Here is a 23,488-nt window from a genome sequence, read left to right on the forward strand (position 1 = left end):
AGTGTGGAATGCCCCACCACCCCCTTGAGGGCCACCCTAGCCTCAAGTGCCCCATCTGTGCTTCCCCAGGGAGCCCCTGCTACTTGCAGATGGGTATGAAACTAAGAAAAATAAGCAGAGGGCTGAGGGGAGAGGAGCCAAGATCTTTATTGAATTAGGCTGCAGGGAGTGATGCTCTGAAGGAGGTGGGGAAGGTGGGCTCAACCTCTTTCAAGTTCTCTCCAACAGAAATGAATAAACTGGCCAGCAGTGGGAAACGTCAAAGGTGGGCAGGCCCTGCACCCCCTGCATATTGTCCGGCCCGCTGGCCAAGGGATGTCCTCTGTGTCTGCCCTTGGGGGTCCCCAACATGGGTGGGTGCTGTCATTTTTTTTGCTTTTCTCAAGTTTAGCTGCCTGTTTCTTTGGTTGGGGGAGGGTCCAGGAATCACAGCGTCTCATTCCCTATTGCCGGGTAAGATAGTGTTTCCCCATCCCATGGGAAGTTTGTGTTCCTGACTGGAGATGACATTTGTGGGAGGGACACAATCCTGAGGACTTGAGGGACTGAGACCCCAACTTGCGGTGCTGCTGGTGACCACAACACAGCTTTTGGGCCCTGAACAGATGGCCTGATGAGGAGGCAGCTGGAGAATGGGGAGGAAGGGCCGTCACACCTGTGGGGACTTGGAGGCCATGGGGGTGCATGAGGCTTCTGAACAGGGGCCCCAATTTAGTAAGTTGGGAATGGCTACTGGAAATCAATATTATTTCAAACTTTCAGCTCACAAATGAAGTGCCACAACCAAGCGAGACATATGTAGATGGTTGCAGTAGCCAAGGTGAGGCCCTGAGCCCAGTAGCTCCCGTGGTGCTTCACTGCATCAGTAAAATGAGAATAAATACTCCAACAAGTATAAGCATGATGCTGTTGCAAGAAAGTTTCCACTTCCAGAGAGGGGTGTGAGCTCCCAGAGGAGCACTGGGCTGACAGTTTGCCTGTGTCTGCTGGGGTCTGCCCCGTCCACTGACCCCTCCAGGCACAGGGCCCTGGTGTGCCATAAGGGCCATAGCGCTGGGGTAGGTCCCACACCCTCTCTGCTCCTGCAAACCCAAGGACAAAGTTTCGATTTTGTTTGTACTAAGGCTGGAAAAAACTACCATGGCCTAAACTTAGTCATAAACTGTGGAGATGGGGTGGCAAGGCTACACACCATAAAGCAGAGTCCAGGAGCTCCCATGCTGCTGACACTGCAGTGGCCCGTGCTAGGACGCTCAGCCATGGCTCGTTAGAGGATGATGACGATGTGTTGGAGCCTGAACCAGTCTCAGACATTAGGTAACATTTTATAAATTTGTCTCCCCCCCAAAAGACAATTTTAAATAAGAAAAACATGAGGAAAATAGGAAGGGTGATGACAACTAGTCAGGAATTTAGGAGGCAACAACTCTTGGGAGGGGGGTGTGCCTGTCCTGTTGGGGTCAAGCTCTGTCTTTGCAATATCTTTCCCTGGGCCCCGCAGGAAAATGAGTCCAAGTACAGAAATGTCTGACCCACCATTTTCCCATTATAGACATAACTATGTGTCTGGGCTTTAGTGAGAAAGGGAATGCGCACAATTCTTGTCTGCAGAGTAAGCTTCTTAAGACGCTCAAGCTGCACAGATGCTTCTCAAGGAGACTCTGCACCAGCTGCTCCCTGCCTGAGGCCCAAGCAGGTGCCATCCCAGAGCCCAGTGTTGAGTGGCACAAGCTTCTCAGGACTTGCCATAAATGTGTGTCTCCAAGGTGGGCCCACACCCAGAAGTCTTAGTTCTTGGTCTGATTTTCAAGGTAGGGTGACTTTAATCTCTCCTCTTCCCTCATATATTGGAGCTACTGACACATGTCCTGGGGGACCTGGGGCGTATATATGTCGGCAGAGCTCCTGACAGGGCAGGGAGGAGGCCACTGACATGTCTATTGAGGGCCTTGGGGTGAGAAAGGAGACCTGCTGTGTTCTAGGAACAGACCAACAACAAGAGTCCTGTAGTCATTGGCTCCTAGAGGTTTGAGGCCCAAAGCAGTGACTGCCACCAGCACTCAGAACCTCACACCAGGATGGGGTGGAAGGCTTCTCCCTGCACGGGGTGAAGCGCCCTCATGGTACGCACTTTGAGAGCTCATACTACCCTAGGCTGCTTCCCTTTTCCCACCAAGTCACCTGGGAGATGGAGTAAAAAGAAAAATGAGTTATAAAGAGGGTGATAAATAACAATACACATAGGTCCGAGATGATCAAAACACTGTGTTAACAATAAAGTTAGAAAACTCAGGAGGCATTACCAACTGCTTCTCCTCCTGTGTGCTTCCCATCTGACCCACTGAGAGATGAGTCCAGGATCTGTCTGACATAACTGGTTTGGAACTCTGAAGTCTAGTGAAGGCTCATAACATCAAGGGACACTTAAGCAGTTGTTAATTTCTGCTAATTTCAGCTCTTACCTCAGTGACACTGCTCACTCCTCTCAGTCCTGTGGCAAGAGGCAGCACATGTTCCTGGAGTGGCTGGTGGGAACTGGGTGCCAGTAAAGACTCTGTCCCCCAGCTGTTGGGTCTGTGCTCTGATTGGAGTGCAGCTTCTGATCACAAAAGGTGCAGACAAAGATGTGCCTGTTTTTGTACCTCCTTCCACCATTGCAAGCTCCTCTCCCTTATTCCCCTTCGAGAGCCAGATATTTAAGAACAAGGACATTCAAAAGCAATTGCATGTACAGCGGAAATTAGAAAGTGACCATGAAATGCCCAAGGAAAGGTGTAGGGTCAGAAAAGTCCTGACAAGACCTTAAGTTGACAGCTCAGGCTGATCCTTGACTGACTCACAGACTCATAACAATCAGAAAGCCCCAGAATGACAACAAAAACAACCCCCACAACAAACCCTGGCAACAAAAACAACCCCCACAGCAAACCCTGACAACAAAAACAACCCCCACAGCAAATCCAATTTGTAGAGTTACAGACCATTAGATTCAAATGTCCCACTTTTAACAAAAAAATCAAAGGGCATACAAAGAAACAAAAAAATATGGCTTATTCAAAAGAAAAAAAAATAAACCAACAAACTGTCCCTGAAAAAGATTAGATGGCAGATCTACTAGACAAAGACTTCAAAACAACCATCTTAAAGATGGTCAAAACACTGAAGGAAGACATAGAGAGAGCTAAAAAAATAATAATAAAAATGCATGAGCAGAAAAGAAATGTCAATAAAGAGGGAGAAAACCTATAAAGAAACCAAGAAGAAATCCTGCAGCTGAAAAATATGATAACTGAAATGAAAAAAAAAATCACTACAGAAATTTAAAGGTAGATTTGAGCAGGCAGAGGAAAGAACTCAGTGAACTTGAAGATAGAACAATGGAAATTATTGAATCTAGTAACAGGAAGAGAAAAGAAGAAAACTTAGAGAACCTACAGGACTTGTGGGGACACCATCAAGTGAACCAATGTATATACAGCATAGGAGACCCAGAAGGAGAAGAGAAAGAGAAAGGAGCAGAGAAATTCTTTGAAGAAATAATAGCTGAAAACTCAAATTTTATGAAAAGACAAAAATAAACATCCCCAAATCTCAACAAACTAAGTAAGATGAAATCAAAGAGACCCACACCAAGACACGTTATAATCAAAGTTGCCAAAGCCAAAGCAAGACTCTTGAAAGCAGCAAGAGAGAAGAGTAACTCATCGTACACAGGAATCCTTATTAAGATTATCAGCAGATTTCTTATCAGGAACTTTGGAAGATAGAACATAATGGGCTGATATAGTCAAAGTGCTCAAAGAAAAAAACACACAATCCTTTCAGTCAATAATTCTATATTCAGCAAGATCATCCTTCAGAAGTGAGGGAGACATTGAGACGTTTCCAGAAAAACAAAAGGTGAGGGAGTTAATGGGCACATGGCCACTGGACCTGCCCTGTAAGAAATGTTAAAGAGAAACCTGCAGGGTAAAAGGAAAGGACACTAGATAGTAACTTGAAGCTGTAGGAAGAAACGAGGATCTCAATAAAGGTAAATGCATGGGCAATTATAAAAGTTACTATTATGGTAACAACAGTTGGTAACTCCACACTTTGTTTTCTATAGATCATAATTTAAAAAATATTACTTTATGTTTTTGGAAACACAATGTATAAAGTTGCAATTTTGTGACATCCACAACTGAAAGGAATGGGTACAGAGATGTAAAGAAGAAGAGCTTTTGTGTGTTGTTTTAAGCTGATATAAATCCAAATTACAGTGTTAAAACTTTAGGATGTTAAATGTAATCTCCATGGTAATTTGTTTTTCTTTTTTTAATTTTTGGGGAATCATTGAGGGTGCAATGAACCAGGTTATACTGCTGTGTTTGCTGGGTGAAGTCCCTCTGTTAATAGTGTCCCACACCCAAGAGGTGTGTCACACATCGTGGCCCCACACCCCCCTTCCTCCTCCCCTTACTCCCCTCCCCCATTCCCCCATACCTCACCCTGTACTAGCATCAGTTGTCTTCATATCAGAATTGAGTACATTGGATTCCTGCTTCTCCATTCTTGTGATGTTTTACTAAGAAGAATGTACTTCAACTCCATCCAAATTAATACAAAAGATGTAAAGTCACCGTCTTTTTTAGTGGCCATATAGTATTCCATGGTATACATATACCACAGCTTGTTAATCTAGTCCTGGGTTGGTGGGCATTTAGGTTGTTTCCAAAATTTGATAACTGTAAATTGAGCTGCGATAAACAGTCTAGTGCAAGTGTCGTTATGATAAAATGATCATTTTTTCTGGTTCCATACGAAATGAAGAAGTCATACATCATGATCAAGTAGGTTTCATCCCAGGGATGCAAGGCTGGTTTAACATATGCAGTCCATAAACGTTATCCACCATATCAACAGAAGCAAAAACAAAGACCATATGATCTTCTCAATAGATGCAGAAAAAGCATTCAATAAAATTCAACATCCTTTTCTAATTAGAACTCTGAAGAATATAGGCATTGGTGGCACATTTCTTAAACTGATCAAAGCCATCTCTGATAAACCCACAGTTAATATTATACTGAATGGAGTAAAACTGAAAGTTTTGCTATTCAGAAGTGGAACAAAACAAGGTTTTCCTCTATCACCACTACTATTTAACATAGTGCTGGAAGTTCTAGGTAATAAAGGGCATCCAAAGGGGGGCAGAGGAAGTGAAACTCTCCCTCTTTGCTGATGAGATGATTTTACACTTAGAAAACCCCAAAGACTCAACCACAAGACTCCTGGAAGTCATAAAAAAATACAGTAATGTCTCAGGATATAAAATCAATGTCCAAAAACCAGTAGCCTTTGTATACACCAATAACAGCCAAGATGAGAAGCTAATCAAGGACACAATTCCCTTCTCAGTAGCTTCAAAGAAAATGAAATACCTAGGAATATACCTAACAAAGGAGGTGAAGGACCTCTATAAAGAAAACTACAAAACCCTAAGAAAAGAAATAGCAGAAGATATTAACAAATGAAGAACACACCATGCTCATGGCTGGGAATAATCAACATTGTTAAAATGTTGATACTTCCCAAAACAATCTACAGATTCAATGCAATCTCCATTAAAATACTAACATCATACTTTCAAGATTTCCATGGTAATTATTTTAAAAGAGCTACAGAATATACACAAAAGGAAATGGAAAAGTAACTTACACATTTTACTATTAAAAAACACCTTGCATAGGATTATCAGCAGATAAGACACCAAAGAAGAAAAAATTAGTGCATATGACACAGTAATAGAAGCTATCTAAGCTGAAAGGCATACACACACACACCAAAAAAAAAAAAAAAAAGGAAGAAAGCATCAGTGACCCATGGGACAATTCATGCGGCTTACTATCTGTGTAATTAGATTTCCTAAAGAGGAGGAGAACGAGAAGTATAGGAAAAACATGTACTCGGGAGGCTGAGGCAAGAGGATTGCTTGAGCCCAAGAATCTGAGGTTGCTGAGAGCTATGATGCTACAGTACTTTTCCAAGGGTGTCAGAGTAGGACTCTGTCTCAAAACCACCCTAAAATAAATAAAAGAAAAAAGAAAAAATATGAACAAATATTTGGCCAGATATTTTCCAAATGTGATGAAAACTATAAACCCACAGATCTAAGAACTCAACAAACTCCAAGCTCATGAAACATGAAGAAAACTACAGCAAGCACTTCGTAATCAAATTGGTCAAAAGCAATGAGTTTAAAGAGAAACGCTTATAAGCAAACAGAGAAAGAAGATATTTACAGAGAAATATAGAGAAGGATTTCTCATAGGAAATAACACAAATGAGAAGACAGTTGAGTAACATATTTAATGTAGTAAATGTCGACTGAGAATTTTATACTCAACAATAATCTCTTTCAAAAATGAAAGTGAAATAAAGGCTTTTTTAGACATTGACAAACTGAAAGAATTCATCACCAGCAAACCTACACTACAAAAAAAGTAAAGGAACTGTGTTGGTGGAAGAAAAATGGAAGAAATGGAAGTATGGATTTACACAAAGGGATGGAGAGCACTAGAAATGGTAAATACACTTTTCCATATTAACTTTAAAATATAGCTTGACTAAGCAAATATTAATAGTAATGTAGGATATGGGTTATGCCATATATAAAAGCGAACTGTATGACAACAACAAGAAATAGGCCAGGAGAAAAAAAATGGAAGAATACTGTCAAAAAGTTATCATAGGATTTATTAGATTAATATCACCTGCAGGTAAACTGTGACTGATTCAAGATATATACTATAAACCCTAAAACATCCATAAAAATAAAACAATAGCCATAGCTAATAAGCCAAGAAAGGATGTAAAAAGGAGTCCCCAAAGAAGGCAAAAATAGGAAACAAACAGCAAAATGACAGATTAAAACCTACCCATATCAAAGATTACATTTAATGCAAATAGTCTAAACACCCAATTAGAAGGCGGAATTTGTCAGACTGGATACAAATATCCACTGTCCCTAAAAGACACACTTCAAGCGACACATATAGTCTAAAAAGTAGAGGCTGGAGAAACATATCCTATCAACACTATTAAAAAGAAAGTCAGAGTAGCTATGCTATTAGCAAAGACCTCAGAACAAAAAATACTAGCAGGATAGAGAGGACATTTCACAGTGCTCTGCAGGCCATAACACTCTCAAACATTTACCACCTAATAACAAACAGAGCTTCAAAATATATAAGCAAAATACATAGAATAGCACGCAAGAAATACAGAAAGATCCACAGCGGCAGTCAGAGATCTGAATCTCCCTCGGTAATTGATAAAACAAGTAGAAAATAAGGAAACATACAGATGGGTTTATAACATTGCCAACCAACATGGCCTGATTCACGCTCACAGAATACAGAACACATACCCTTTCTTAAGCTCAAGTGGAACAAGAACGGAGACAGGCCATCTTCTGGGCCACGGAACAAGTCTGAATGAATTTTAGAAGACTCAAGGAATATGAAGTATATTCTGACAATAATGGAAAACAATTACAGAAAGGTATCTGGAAAATTCCAATGTATTTGAGAACTCAATCATCCATTTCTACCTGGCCGTTATGAATTCACATTCCAGTGTAACATTAATGTTGTTTACCTCTCACAGCCACCCCGGGGGTGGGGATGGGCCCTGGAAAGGTGTGAAGTGTGGCTCTGGGTAAAGAGCAGAGAGTGATCTGGGCCTAGGCTCCAACTGGGGCCTGTCACACTTGGCCTCTCTGCTATAACTGCTGTGACCACTGCTGACCCCGAGGAGGGCCCTGGGTCACACCTATGGCCTGTCTCTGGGGTTTCCTGACTAGAGGCATGGAAGTCCACAGCTTCAGGAGGCTGGTGTCCCCACCTCTCCTGCAGCCTGACCAACTTGTCCTGACTTGGTGGGGCTTACCCCTTGGGTGATGCTGGGGCACAAGCTGAATCTGTGGGCCAGGCCCCATAAGATTACCTGATGGGGGGGCACCTGCCAGGCTCACCCCTAACGCCCCTGACATTCCCCAGGCCTGGCTTAGTGCCCCCCTGCACCCATCTAGTATGACATGGAACATTCTTTCCTTACAAAGTCAACAAATGTGAGCCATGGCTCCCAGCCCTGACACTACTCAGCTCAGCCTCCACAAGTCACTGGCACATCAGCCTGGATAAAAGTTATCTAAGGGTGCTCAGTGACCCACCTTCACAGTCCAGTCCTAACAGCTGGCAGAGCACAGCTCTGGTCCCAGGTAGAAGCAGGATCTACCAGCCTGAGACCTGGGTAAGGCAGATTTTGGAAGTTGGAGGCTGGATGAAGAAAGGCTGTGTGGAACCTCACTGCATGGGGCTGTGGTCTCTGCATACACGTGCACCATGTGAGCCTCTAGGGAGCAGGCTGGAAAGGATGCATGCCTAACGCCATGCTGCCCTGGGCATGAAACACCCCAGTATCAATGGCAGCTGGGCCAAGCTGCATCTCTGTGATTCCTGCAGCTCCTACCAGGAATGTCACAAACAGCCTCAGCACTGAGAGGTACATGGTGTGGGAGGGAGGCCGTGAGCTGCAAGGTCCATCAGTAAGGTCATCCTGGGCAGCCAGGCCTGTCCCTGGGGGGTGTCCAAACTCAATTCTGAGCCTACTTCAGTCATTCTCCTGGACACTTGGTGGTCCCAGAACTCTGGGAACCGGTGGATGGTCCATTGAGGGCTGGTTTGCTGCAGGAGTGCCCAAGGGGCTCCCAGTGGGTTATCTGCAAGCTCAAAGTTATATGTGAGAACAGAGCTGTGTCTGGGCTCTGTTCAGGATCTACTGGCCTGGGACCCATGTGAAGCAGATTTTAGAAGACGGAGGCTGGATGAAGAAAGGCTCCTCCCCTCCCCACCTCACGTGGACTATAGGGCACATCTACCGCATGGCAGGCCCTTCATGTCTGCAACCCTCTCTGGGTAAGGGGGGTGGTCAAACTGGAGGGCACAGCTGTGCCCTAGGGTCAGGGTGCAGAGAACCTCCATAGGCCGGGTGGCTGGTGAGTGGACATCCCTGATACCCTGTGTGTAAACTCAGTGCTTCCAGATCACCCTACCTGAGCCATCTGCCTGGAGCCCGTGCCCCAGTCCGGTGACCCCAGCCCTCAGGCTGCAGACTTGGGTGCTCTTGCTTCAGGGGTGGTAGGTGGTGCCAGTCAAACCCAGGGGATGCTTCTACTCTGAGGGTCTGTATTCTGTGACCGGGTCCCCTAATCGAGAGCAGACTCTGTGGGGTCACACACCTGTCCCATGATCTGCCTGCAGCCATAATGCTCTCCCTCAGCCGCTGGTAGGAGAGTGATGATTCCTGAGGTTGAGTGGCAATAGAGGACCACTACTCTAAGGAGGGGCCTAGAAGACCAGACACCCTGCCCAGACACAGCTCTGTTCTCACACATAACATTGATCTTGCAGACAACCCCTTGGGAGCCCCTTGGGTGCTCCTGCCAGTGGCCAGGGCAGGGAGCTGTGTGCTCTCACTACCCAACCCTGGGCAGGGGCTGCTCTCTGTGCTGAGCGTGAGACTGCACAGGGCTGGCATGACAGAAGCATGTCATGCTGTGCAACTGAAAGATGATATTAAATTTCCCCCAAATCTGTAGTAATAGAATTTAGTTCAATTCTTCCAAAGAGCAATGGATGACTGCAACATTTGTGGTCCTTTTGGGACACAGCTCAGGACATTTTCTCTTGCATCAAAACCATCTGGGGGAATCTATATGCTGATCCTTCTCAAAGACAAATGGCTTAAAACTCAAGTGGAGACAGATGATGTGCTCGGACATGCCGTGGTGAAGCTTCTCACCAGGCAGTGCTCAGGGCCTCACTCACATCTACAGACATTTGAAGCCACTTTCTGTGTATGCTGGGAGGCTGCACAGACATGGGGAAGTGCAGCAATGTTGCCCCACACCCACGACAGCTGGGGGTGGGCGGGGGAGCTGGCTGCAGTTCCACCGTTCACTCTCAGCCACAGACATGCCTGTCTTATGTTGACACTGGATTGTGGGATCCTGGGACAGGGCTGAGGATGGATGGCTCTGGCCCCTAGAGTGACTGAAAAGCAATGGCTGTCAGCACATCTGCTTGTCAGAAGGCAGTGTAGGGAGGCTTGTGGGCCTAGCAACAGGGGCTTCTCCCTGCCTCCTGGCTTCTTGTGCACTAACAGGGACCCAAGACCCTCTAGAAGAGCTCAGCAGGGCTGCCCTGAATGTGTGATCCCCAGAGCAAGCCCCTCTCCAGTCCCTCACTGGTCCCTGCACAGTTTGGAGGACAGTTTGGAGCCCTCTTGGGGGAATGGGGGCTGGTTACTTAGCAGAGTCCTCACTCCACCGCATATCCCTTGGGCTCCAAACAGCAGCCATGTGGCTCTCACCAGGGCCAGAGCCAGCACAAACAAAGTCACTGCAATGGTCAGTCACTGTCAAAATGCAATTCCCCATCTTGCACTGGCTTGCTGCAGACTAGCGGGGAGGTGAGATGTGGACTGGTCACACTACTTAGTCAACTTCAAAATTTTCCATAGTGAAAATAAAATGTCATAAATTATTAAGTCATTAATAAATTATATGTTTGGGCTGGGTGCAGTGGCTCATACCTGTAATCCTGGCACTCTGGGAGGCTAAGGCGGGTGGATTACCTGAGCTCACGAGTTCGAGACCAGCCTGAGCCACAGTGAGATGTCTCTTAAAAAAAAAAAAATAGCCAGGTGTTGTGGCAGGCACCTGTAGTCCCAGCTACTTGGGAGGCTGAGGCAAGGGAATTGCTTAAGCCCACGAGTTTGAGGTTGCTGTGACCTGTGATGCCACAGCATTCTACCGAGGGTGACAAAATGAAACTCTATCTCAAAAAAATACCCCGATAAATAAAATAAACGTTTGATTTGAAATCGGACATTTCACACTTAATAACCTAAATACATCAGAAAATCAGGTTCAGCAGAAATACATAATCAAATCTGGAGGTAAATTTTTAACCTTTTTTATTTCTTTGAGACAAGGTCTTGCTCTGTTGCCTGGGCCAGAGTGCAGTGACATCATCACTCTAAACCCAAACTCCAGGATAAACTAAAAAATGATTGCCAGCTGCAACTATTTGTTTCCTGGGCAGGCTGAAGACACCACCACCATGCAGACCACAAGCGCCTATGACCTCAGGAGTTGCAGTAAATGCTATACCTAGCAGTGAGAGACAGGGCCTTGAGATTTGCAAAAAGCCTTCTGGTCACATCCACAGGTGGCCCCCAGGCAGGCTGTGTGGGTGTTTGCAGTGGCTCTGATGCTGTCACCTAAGGAGAAATTCGCTACCCTGGCTTTCAGGACAGAGCTCTCTTGAGAAGGAGGAGCCTCTTCCAACCACACCTGAGTTTATACTAATGAGAATGTGGGGGAGGGGCTGGTTCCAGAAGAATCCACAACCCATCAGGCCACTTTCAGCCCCATACCCTCCTTCAGGGGGCTTCAAACTTGGTTAAGTCCTGTACTTCTGGAGTCAAGTGATCCTCCTGCCTTAGTCTCCTCAGTAGCTGGGACTACAGGCACATATCACAATACCTGGCTAGTTTTTCTATTTTTAATAGAGATGGGGGTCCTGCTCTTGCTTAGGCTGGTCTCTAACTCCTGAGCTCAGGGATCCTCCTGCCCGGGCCTCCTGGAGTGGCAGGATTACAGCATGAGCCACTCTGGGGAACCATCCTTATTATTTTGTAATCGTCTACTTGTTCTATCAGTTACTGAGAGAGTTCTATTGAAATCTCCAGCCACGTTCTGTGAACTTACTTCTCCACTTAGTTCTATCAATTTTTACTCATGGTATTTTGAAACCATGTCACTAAGTATAATACAAATTTAGGATTTTTATGGTTTCCTGTTGAATTAACTCTTAATTATTGTAATTATCACTCTAGTCATACTCCCTGTCCTAAAATTTACTTCCTATAGTGTTGATGTACTCACACCAATCTCCCTCTGGATACTGTTTATACAACAGTGTATCTTTTCCTAGCTTTTTACTTTCAATCTGTTTCTTTATTTAAAGTGTATCTCACATGTACAGGTACACTTTCTCTCGCCCCCCCCCACGGGGGGGGCACACACACGTGCTGGCTCCACCCATCCTAATTAACTCACTTGTGTATAGGGAGCCTCACTGGTGATGGCTGAGGTGTATGTCAGCTGTTCTTACCCTGGGCCTGAAGCTCTAACTTAAAAACTCAATTAACATCTCACAAAGGCTTCTTTTATGCACTGCTGTTGGGGACTTTACAAATAATAGGAATGGAAAGTGATTTATAACCCTGGATTAAAGGTCAGCTTGGCATGCCTGACTTTGGAGCAAAACAACAACATAAACTTCTATTAACTGGCTTATACACACCCCTGAGAGAGGGGGAAGGGAGGAAGGGGGGGTGGTATAGTGGGAAGGAGGAGCCAGATGCAGGTTTCAAACAGGCTCAAGCACAGAGGTAAACAACCCTGGGGGCTGTGGGCTCCTCAGGCTGTACAATACCTTTGACAACTCAGTGACCAAAAATACATATATCTGCATTATAGCCTAGCCATGGAGTTGTTGGCTGTCCTCAGGCCCTAACCTCACAGCTCCCAGGGTCCCTGGTCCAGGCTGACCTCAGCCAATTACCCCAGCACTGAACCTTTCTTCAGACACAGTTGTGTTCTCAGGTCTAATGGACGTGAATTTGGGAGACAGAGAGCTGCATGGGTGCCTGCCTGCAGTCCCTTCCTGCCCCTTTGATACTGCCCAGGTCCAACCTCTGGCGGCAGTGATGCCTGTGGCACCTTGAGACCTCAAGGGTTGTCCTAGGCTCTGGCTATCCCCAAAAGTGGGCTCCAGAGACTTCTGCAGTCTCTGGCCAGTACCACTAGGACCACATCCCACCCATAGCCATAGGCCATACTTGTGCCTATGGAGCTGATGCCCATGGTGGGACCCTTACGCACAACAAGGAGTAGAGACCACCCCCAGAGCACGGCAGTGCTCAGGCATTTGGGACAGAGGCAGAGAGTATCTGCCTCACCCTAGGTGGCCTTGCTCAGGGACAGTGGCTTTGGGGGGAGCCATTATGCCTGGCCTTTTACCCCAGACCTCTGCCAGCATCCTCAGCTTGAGCACAGCAGTAGTCAAGACAACCTCCTCCCCTCCACCAGGATCACTGCTCTCCTGACTGGTCCTGGCTGGCTGGTCCTGAGGATCCTAAGACATTCTGCGCTCACAGCAGGCTATAACTGCTGGCGAGATCCACACCCAGGATATTTGCATGACAGATACTGGCTCCAATGCAGTTGCTCTGCAGAGGAGAGGTTTTTGTTTACCTTGGGAAGGCAGTCAGCTACATCAGCTATTCTTGTCAACTTCTATTGAAATCTGCTCCCCAACAGTTCTCAGACGTGCCAACACTGCCCAGCAAACGACCTGTGCCAATAGTGCCGGTGGTCCCCAGTGGGTGTCGGGTGCAGGAACCTCAGGGGGATTCTGACATGGAAGGTTCTGGCCCTGGAGGATCGAGGCCACACTAGTGTTCACTGCTCTGTGCTGAGGGTGCTGGACCTTGACCTGGGTGGGGCATGAGTGGGTACAGCTGGTTCCACAAACAGCTTGGTGGGCACTTGGCTCTTGCCTGATGTGTGCTGCCCTCCCCATTGCGGCATCTCTAGGTGGCTACGCCAGAGACCATCTGCTCTGCAGAGTGGAAAACAAGGACAGCAGCACACCCCACTCAGGGACAAAGGAACTCCTCTGCAAAGGAGGCAGGACTCCTGGGGCAGGTCTGCCCGGACGGGGGAGATCTCAAGACCTAAGGGTCCATCAAGACAGGGTGAATGCAGTGCATACAATGGCTGCCACCTGGAAGGACACAAAACTGCCACAGAAGAGGCACGGCCATGAGGAGATGTCAGCCTCAGTACCCAGAGGCACCACCAATCACTAAAACATTCAGGACTGAAGTACAGAAGGCTCTAAGCTGTCTGTCTGCTAGCGCCAGCAGGGACACAGGAAGAGCTCTGGGTACATTGAGAATGACACAGGACTGACATGAGGATGGAGGCATCTGACGGTAAGGGTCCTCAGTAAGACATCGAACGCCCTCAGGCTGATGCACAGGGTGACATGAGCCCAGTTCTGGCCCCAACACAGTCAGTGAGCTATTGGTAGGTACAGGAGTGTCCCTGGGACTTAGACCGGGGCTGGGCCTTGGGGGGCTGTGCTGAGGCAGAGGGAGGGGACTCAGGGGGCTGGTGAACAATAGGAATCCCATCTTCCCCCTGCAGGACCTACCTGGACATGTGATGGAGCCACAGCTCTGGGGGCTGGGCACACAGTCCCAGACCAACCCCCTCTGTGCACCTGCAGGCCCAGGAGGGTGCCCAGCCTGGGCAGGACCAAGGATGGCAGCACAGAAACCCGGAGCCCAAACCAGCTGGAAACCAAGTGGGGCTCACCGTCCCTCCAGCCTCAGCATGTGGGAGACACTCTGTAAGCCCCCTCATGGCCACCCCGCCCCAGAGAAAGGAAGGATGGATGACCTGGACAACCCGAGGGGGAACCTGTGGTGAGTGGGTCTCACCTGGAGCAGGGCCCTGCAGGTGAGTCAGGCTTGGGGTGTGGCTTCCCTGAGTCCCCCCCGCACAGGGCCCAGCTTACCTCATAGTGGAAGTCCATGCAGGTGAGGTCTTGCCAGCATGGGTCTCCCCGGACCTTGATCAGACCCTGCGGAGGCAAGACAGAAAGAATGTCAGTTACTGGGGGCCGGGTGTGGAGATGGCACAGCAACAGTCTCCGTGGACAAAGAACTGTCCACACTGGAGAAACTACATGGCAGGGACTTTGAGGGGACAGTTTTCATTTGGTGTGTTAAATACCCTGAAAGGTAAAATTCAAACAAAGTTTCTTGAAGGCACATTCAGACCTTTTTTAGTCAATATAAGTTAATAGATGCACATTATAGGTCAAAAGAAATGGTGCCTTTTTTTTTTCTTCCATAAAGTCGATGCCTCCTGCGCTTTCTTTAAAACTCAGATTTTAGACCTCTGAGCATGGCCACAATAACACAGTCTCTTCAAACCAATGAACGTGTGCACAAATTTCACCTCTTCAGACCCTAAGGACTACATCAAAGGCATGGTTCTCAGTTGCGACCTTGACCAACTATTCCAAAACCAAGTGTGCTGGAGAGGAACATTCAGCCTGACACCTAGTAGTCACCAACCTTTGCAAAACTTGAGGAGCCCCAGGCTGGGGACTAAAATGTCTCCTGTGATTGGCTTTGCTATCCTCATGTGGCGGAAGGAGGGCAAGGGTCTCCCTTGGGCACTTCTTATAAGTGCAATAGTCCTAGTCACCCTGCAGAGGTACTGGGGTTCTAGGCCCACCTCTTGGCAATGTCGCCCTGGGCTTAGACATCTAAGCCATAGCAGGGGCCAGCCTGCAACTGGCCAAGGTGGATGGGACATCCTAAGGCAGGCAGCAGGGGTGAGGTGAGGACACACCTACTAGGAAGTAAGGGCAGGATCTGGTATTGCCCCCCAGGGTAGGATTCCTTCCCCTCCAGGCACCCCAGCTTGCCCTTGGGCCTCCCACCTGCTAGCCAGCCCCAAGGTGTCCAGTGTAGTCCTTATCTCTGAGGTCCACTGACCACAGATTTCAGTCACATCTACAAAATACCACCCAGCAATCTGAGATCAGCACTTAGTGGATTACCAAGGGCCATAACCCTGGCCAGAGGGATGCACATGGGAGGGACTCTGGGGTATCGGGGCACCAAGCAGGGTTATGTGTGAGTCCCTGGTTCTCTGGCTGCATGTGATGGGCACAGGAGGGGCCTGCAGCTGGCCGGCAGAGTAGCCTGGGCAGGGCCAGGCCATGCGAGTGGTGGTACATATCCAGCTCCGAGTTCCAAATATGCAGACCATAGGCCTGGGTGCGGGACAGCGTGGGTATGAGAGGAGGAGGGGCTATGGCCACCTGTGCCCTCCAGCCTGGGCCACTGGAGTCCAGGCACAGTGACTGACACCAGAGGAGCCAGAAGAGGCCTTGGGGCAGTGGGGTGCCTGAGAGTGGAATAGAAGTGCACCTTCTCCAGGCATGAGCAGGGCGATGCCATGTGACACGTAGTCAGTCGGCCCCCAGGTGTCTCTCAAAGGGGTTCCAACACTGAGTTATCTCGGGCACCCTACTTTGAAGGCTGGTTTTGGGGGCTACTTCCTGACTCAGCATTGATACCTCTGGGGTCGCAGCACACACTGGCTTCCCCCTCACCCCTAACACTGCAGTATCTGGGAGCTGTGCCATGAGTACCAGGAACATCGCCATTTAGAGACTTGCAGGATGTGTTAATGTGAAAACTAAGAGTCACATCTTTTGGAAAGGGGGCTTACAGCCTCCAGCTGTGCTCCTCTACTGCACACCATGTCTGTACAAAAACAGAATTTCCTGCTGGGCATGGTGGCTCACGCCTTTAATCCCAGCACTGTGGGAGGCTGAGGAGGGAGAACTACTTGAGCTCAGGAGTTTGAGACTTGCCTGAGCAAGAGTAAGACACTGACTCCTAAAAAAACAAAAACAAAAACAAACAAACAAAAAAACCCAGCAGGGCGCTGAGGAGAGTGTCTGTAATCCCAGCATCTGGAGGCTGAGGCAGCGGGATGCCCACAGCCCAAGTCTGAGGTTGCAGTGAGCTATGATGCCACTGTATTCTGCTCAGGGCATAGGGTAGGACTCTGTATCAACAACAACACCAAAGCAAAAATAGGGCTTCCCCAAGTCAGACGTGCCCTGCTTATCAGGACCTGAGCAGCCCCATGTGGCAGGGCCCCATCCTGCCCTGCCACTGGGGGAGCGCTGGCTTCTTGTGAGACATACCTGCTCTGCTGTGTGGCAGGCACAGCGCCTGCACCAACACATCCTGGGAGCACTGCTGGCTCCCTGCAGTCCCTCAGAATCCAAGTAGGACTCTTCGGAGATTCAAACCAGGAAAAGAAGAAAAAAACAAAATAATTAAAATGTCATTCAAATTCTAAGCTGATATGAGACACTTAAAAATCTGAAAAATTCTTGCAGGAGCGGAGGATAATTATATTCCTCCCATCTAGTGATTCCTCTCTACATTGCAGATGTCAGATTTTCCACGGATTTTTTTTCTTCCAGAGCAAGTGTCAAAGGAACAAAGCCTTCTTTGAGGCTTTTTCAGCTCAAAATTAATTCTGAAAAAAAAAAAAGAAAAGAGAAAAAAAAAGGCACACATAGGCCAATAACACGCCAGACCCAAGGAGCAGGAGCAGCCCACGTCCCTCTGCTTTGGGCTCAGGAAGGGAGAGTGAGAGATGCCAGGACATTCTGGGGCAATGGGAGATGGCCTGGGCCTGGAAGTGAGTGGGGGACCCACTGCCCTCATATGCAGAGCATGCTTCTTAAACACTGAAAATGTAAAACACCAAGATCCTGGACCTCACACACCTCTTCTTGCCTGCCTTGCTATACCCTCAGGGTCAGTGCGGTGTGTGACCATGGAGTCCCCCTGCTGAACACAGGGATACTCAGGGGCTGTCCTGTCTCCACAGACCCTGTAGCCATGATTGAATGCCAAGTGGCCAAGGCTTAGGGTTGTAGAGTCTTGGTTCCTCTGGGCAGACCTCTATCTGGGAGCTGAGCTTGGCACACAGACGGCCCCATGTGCTTGAGAGCCAGGCAACCACTGCCTTTAAGGTGGACTCTGAGCTGGCAGCCCCCAAGGCCCACTGTGCCCACATCTGAGGGGTCCTGCCTGGCCTGTGGCCCTCCCATTCCCGTAGGGACCTGGTGGGGATGCTAAGGATGCGCAGGTCACAGACACTGACTTTCTTTCAGTTTCCCTGCACCCAACAGTTGCAGCAATTCCTCATGAAAAAGGTGTCCACTTGGAGAGAAGCTGGAGCATCTGAAACACTCCATGGCCTCAACAGGTTCAGAAGGTCAGGCAAGCTGCGTCTCCTGGCTGCGTCCCTGACACAGGGACCCCAGGCCTGGGGTGCACCACATACAGGATGGAGGTTTTCCCTGGAGTTGTACCTGACAGATCCCTCATCTGAAACCAGCCTCTCCATGATTTGCATTCCAAGGGACCTGGGGCTCAGATTAACACCCAGGAACTCTCTCATTGCCTAGAAGTGAATTCCCATGAGCTCTGGGGAGATACTGTCAGCTTCCCAAGTAGCCGGAAAAAGCTGCCCCAAGCAGACAACTGGGCCGCTGCAGGTCCTAGGGCCTCCACACCAGCCTCTAGAAGAGTAGAGGTGGTATTTGAATGCAGGCTGTGATTTTCCAACATGCGGTGTCTGGGCAGAGCCTGGGGGTCTTTTCTGCTTCCAAATACCCAGTGCACTTCCTTCCTCCCCTCTGAAGCGAGGCCCGTGGTCCTTGCTGTGGGCAGCTCTCGAGGCTGCATCTGGAGCCTGGACATCCCCGGATTTGAGTCATGTGCTGCCATTTCCCCAACACATACCACCAACACATACTCCAAGAAGCTACCCACAGTGTGATGGTTTAGTAAGGGGGTTGAAAGGGTGCAATTTTCCCCAAACTGGCATCTTCAGAGTATTTACTATGAATGTCCTGAGCAGGCTACCACCTGCCTCCACAGACAGTGTGCGTGTGTACACAGAAGTACAGCAGCCAGTCATAGGAAAACCATTTGGTTTGAAATGTGCAGTTAGGAAGAGAAATTACTAATGCTGTTATTAGTGTACACCCCCCCCCCGCCCGCTCCCCATCCTGGAGATCCTTTGAAATCATCACGACTCCCATGTGGGATCAGCTTTGTGAGAGCTGCATGGAGTGGGCAAAGGGATTTGGAATGTCCTTGGTGCAGTGTTGTGGGTGTGAGGCCTTTTTAAGTCACAGGAATGGCCCCTCCTCCTGCCATGGTTTTGCAGAGACAAACAGCTGGAGATCAGAGGCACAAAGGGGTTGCTGGGGAGCCCTGCCTGGACCCACGGCCATGCATGGGTGCAGCTGGCAGATCAGAGGTCAGACACTGTAGACCTCATCTTCCAAAAATTCCTAGGGCACTTCCATGGTGGAGTCAGAGGTCTGCCCTTCTGGGCCTGCTGGCGGACAGGGTGACAGGGCGTGAAAGAAGCCCCTTTTCTTCAGTGCTGCCCCCGCTAATGCAGTAGAGCAAATTAGAATAATTGCTCTCATTTTGGAGTTGGGATGCCCTGGACCAGGGCAGGCCTGTCAAAGAGATGACAGTGACATCTGGTTGGTTTTGGTCTTCACAGGGATGTGCTGCATTCCAACCTGTTTCACTACATTTAATGTGATTTTTGTGGAGGCTCTGACTCCAAGGAAGAGCCACCGACTTTAAAGTCTGTTTCTTCCTAGTTACGCAGCCAGCCACAGCTCTGCCTAATCAGGGCGACTCCACTGTCCTCACCATCCTCCAGCGCCCCGCAAACCAAAGCCGCCTGTGGGCTGCAGCATCTCTGGGGAGGCTTGAGGGTGGACTATGCTACAATGGGGAGAGTATAAAATAATTCTGGTTCATCCTGTTTGGAACAGTCATTGAGTCATCGCAAGAGGGAAGAGATCAAAATGCAGACTGGGGAGCTTTTGGGATGAGACAGAAGGCTTTTCAGCTGGGGGCGTTTCTCCCCTCAGAGGAATCCCTGAGCCCAGTGGTGGCAGAGCAGTGCAGAGCTGAGCAGGGGCAGACCCCAGTGGGAAATGACTTCCCTGAATAGAGGCACCTAGCAGCAGAGGTTGAGGGCGTTGCTGCAGGGCGCTGCATGCACAGGGAAGTGTGTGGGTCTGGGTGCAGAGTCAGGTGTTCAGTCCCACCGTGTCCCACACCTGGTTTTGGTTTAGGGCAAATCACTGGTCTGCACATGACTCTCCTTGTCCCAGTGCTGAGTGCCCAAGAGTTCCCAAGATTGTGGCAGACAGTGTGAGGAAGGGGCCTGCCCCCACCCCTGCCCACTGCTTCCTCTTCCTGCAGCTGCTATGATTGAGGGAGCTTCTGGATCAGCCATGGAGGAGGAGGAGTGAGGGGATGGAAGGGGCTGCTGAGGCCATGCAGGGCAGCAACCCCTCGGCCTGGCCTACCTCATTCCCCACCACCCTGCGTGGGCCCATCCTGTCGTGGCACGTCTATTCCTGGAAGTATCTTCCTGAGTGGCCACCTAGCCAAGTCTTCTGTCCCATGTGGCATGAGGTTTCACACATTGCTGCTAAGAGAAGGACCGCTGGCTCTCACACGTGTGCTGCCCAGCCTGGTCCACTTCTCCTCGGAAAGCCTGGCCTCCCTTCCAGCCCATACACCCACCAAGACCACACCACACGCCCACTTCTGCCAGTCTCAACTGTTCCTTACATTATAACCAACTCCCTTGTAACCGGCCTGGTGCTGGTGTTCACGGTGGCTGCATCTCCTAGTGACTGTTGTATAGAGAGCAAACTCATGCTACTAGCTCTTAATTCAAGGTGTTCAGCCACAGCTTACATGAAATGAAGTGTGCACACCCTTGGCACTCAGTCTGACATGCTCTGCGTTGCAGCTGTCCCACGACACCCCTGTACACAGGATTTGAGTTGTTCACGTGCTCTCCAACAATTGATGTCGACAGTGTATCTTAGATGTAGCCCTTCAGGTGGGTGTGAGGTGCTGTCTGAGAGCTTCCTGTGCTCACTGCTGTTCTGGTATTTTATGAAGTGTGTATGAGTCTGGTGTTCACATTCTCACAGCTGATATTCATGCTGTGGATATTACTTTTTTTTTTTTGGCCGGGGCTGGGTTTGAACCCGCCACCTCCAGCATATGGGACCGGCGCCCTACCCCTGAGTCACAGGTGCCGCCCTGAATATTACTATTTTTTTAATCACATCTATGTAAATGTTTTTCCCAGCCAGTGGTTTGCCTATTCATTTTCTTAAGGTGTTTTCTGGAAAAATTTTAATGTCAACAAACTACAGTTGATCAATATTTTTTCTTTAATAGTTTCTTTAACAGGGCTTTTCGTGCCTGGTCCAAGAAATCTTTGCCTACCCTAAGGTATCAGTCTACATTATCCTTGAAAAAGTTTATGATTCTGGCTTTTATATTTGTTAAAAAAAAAAAAAAAGCCTCTCCTTCTCCAGGGTTTTGACTTAGTGGTTTGGCCACTTGGCTGCACAGATGTTTTCTTGTAAGAACTTTGTCATTTTGCTGCTACATCAGGGTCTGTGATTACTCCCAAATAAAATTTTGGTATAAAACAGCTGTGCGCAGTGGCTTCTGCCTGTAATCCTAGCACTCCAGGAGGCTGAGGTGGGTGGATTGCTTGAGGTCAGGAGTTCAAGACCAGCCTGAAGAAGAGCGAGACCCCATCTCTAAAAATAACCAAGCTTCGTGGTAGGCTCCTGTAATTCCAGCTACTTGGGAGGCTGAGGTAAGAGGATCACTTGAGCCCAAGAGTCTAAGGTTGCTGTGAGCTATGATGCTACAGCACTCTACTGGGGACAACAAAGTGAGACTGTCTCAAAAAAACAACAACAACAACAACAACAACTTTTTGGTATAGCTGAAACAAGCAGTCAGAGCTTGTTTTACTATTTTTCCATACAGACAACCAATTATTTCAGCAGCGTTTGAAGGAAATGTGCTTTCCTTTCCTGGTGACCTGATGTGGGTGTGGGCGGGTGTCTGTCCTGGGCTCTGCCCTCTTCCACTGCTCAGCTCAGCACGACTTTAAGTCATGCTGAGAAACCAGGGGTGCAAGTCCTCCACCTCAGATATTTTTCAAGATCTTCTGTATTTCCACATAAATTATAGATTCAGCTTGTCCATTTCTCTTTTAAAAAGCCTGCTGGGGGGTTGATAGGGATTTGATTGAATTTCTAGATAAAAGTGAGTAAAACAAATGTCTTAATGGTGTTCAGTCTCTGGCTCACACACATCTTTTCCTTCATTCTGATCTCTTGAACTCATGTCAGCCACATTTCTCACATGCGCCTTAAACAGCCTTAACCAGTTTCCTCATGGGGTATCTGAGGGTCGTGATGGCAGCTGTACATAGGATTTTAAAAATCTTATCTTCTAATATGGTAATAGAATATGAAACATTTATTTTTTATTTTATTTTATTGCAATTTTTGGCTGGGGCCGGGTTTGAACCCACCACCTCTGGTATATGAGGCCGGCGCCCTACTCCTTTGAGCCACAGGCACCACCCTGAAACATTTATTTATTTATTTATTTATTTTTTTGGCCAGGGCTGGGCTTGAACCTACCACCTCCAATATATGCGGCCAGTGCCCTACACCCTTGAGCCACAGGCACCACCCCTGAAACATTTATTTATTTTTATTTTTATTTTTTTTTGTAGAGACAGAGTCTCACTTTATGGCCCTCAGTAGAGCGCCATGGCATCACACAGCTCACAGCAACCTCCAACTCCCAGGCTTAAGCGATTCTCTTGCCTCAGCCTCCCGAGTAGCTGGGACTACAGGCGCCCGCCACAACGCCCAGCTATTTTTTTTTTTTTTTTTTCGGTTGCAGTTCAGCCAGGGTCAGGTTTGAACCCGCCACCCTCAGTATATGGGGCCGGCGCCTTACCGACTGAGCCACAGGCGCCGCCCGAAACATTTATTTTTGATATTGACCTTTTATCCTGCAAACTTTGTAAATTCGTATATTCATCTTAGCAATTGTTTTTTAGATTATACTGTTTTCTACCTGCATAATCATATCTGCAAATAACAGTTCACCTCTGTTTTATAATCATTATGCCCTGTATTTCTTTTTCTTGTCTTACTGTACGAAGATTCCCAGGGCTGAAAATCAGCTATGAGGACACAGCCCTTGCCTTGTTGATCTTAGCAAATGCTTCAGTCTCTCCTCAGGGACAATGACATACACTGTAGGTTTTTCATGGATGCCTTTTATCAGTCTGAGGAAGTTAGTGTCTAATACTAATTTGGCTGAAAGTCATATGAGTTTTATCATATGCTTTTGTGATTCTTCATCTTTATTTTGTTACCATAGTGAATGACATTGATCTTCAAATGTTAAGCCAACCTTGCACTCCTGAGATAAATCTTGCTTTTTTAATTGCTAGATATGACTCACCAGTTTTGTTAAGGGTTTCTATGGCTGTGCTCAGGAGAAATACTGGGTTCTAATTTTCTTTTTGCTGGCTGGGTGCTGATTGCTCAGTGGTTAGGGTGCTGGTCCCATGCACGGGTGTGTGTGTTTGAACATGGGTGTGTGGAGGATATGAACCCAATCTAGGACTGCTAAACAACAACAATAAAAAACAACAAAAGGCTCAGCGCCTTTACCTCAAGAGGCTAGGGCGCCAGCCATATACACTGGAGCTGGAGGGTTTGAACCCACCTGGGCCTACCAAACAACAACCTCAACTATAACCAAAAAACAGCCAAGTGTTGTGGTAGGCGCCTGTAGTCCCAGCTACTTGGAG

At 48.0% G+C, this 23,488-nt stretch overlaps 1 protein-coding gene across 1 annotated transcript in view; it reads right to left on the minus strand.

Moving 5' to 3' along the window:
* LOC128562040 (lipase maturation factor 1-like) overlaps positions 1 to 23,488 on the minus strand; it is a 95,543-nt gene that overhangs the window by 31,811 nt on the left and 40,244 nt on the right. Inside the window, exon 4 of the mRNA XM_053556646.1 lies at positions 14,700 to 14,765. Coding sequence (XP_053412621.1) covers positions 14,700 to 14,765 — 66 coding nt within the window. The remainder of the gene's footprint in view (positions 1 to 14,699; positions 14,766 to 23,488) is intronic.

This window comes from Nycticebus coucang, chromosome 12, assembly GCF_027406575.1.
Source record: "Nycticebus coucang isolate mNycCou1 chromosome 12, mNycCou1.pri, whole genome shotgun sequence".
In the NCBI taxonomy this organism is placed as follows: domain Eukaryota; kingdom Metazoa; phylum Chordata; class Mammalia; order Primates; family Lorisidae; genus Nycticebus; species Nycticebus coucang.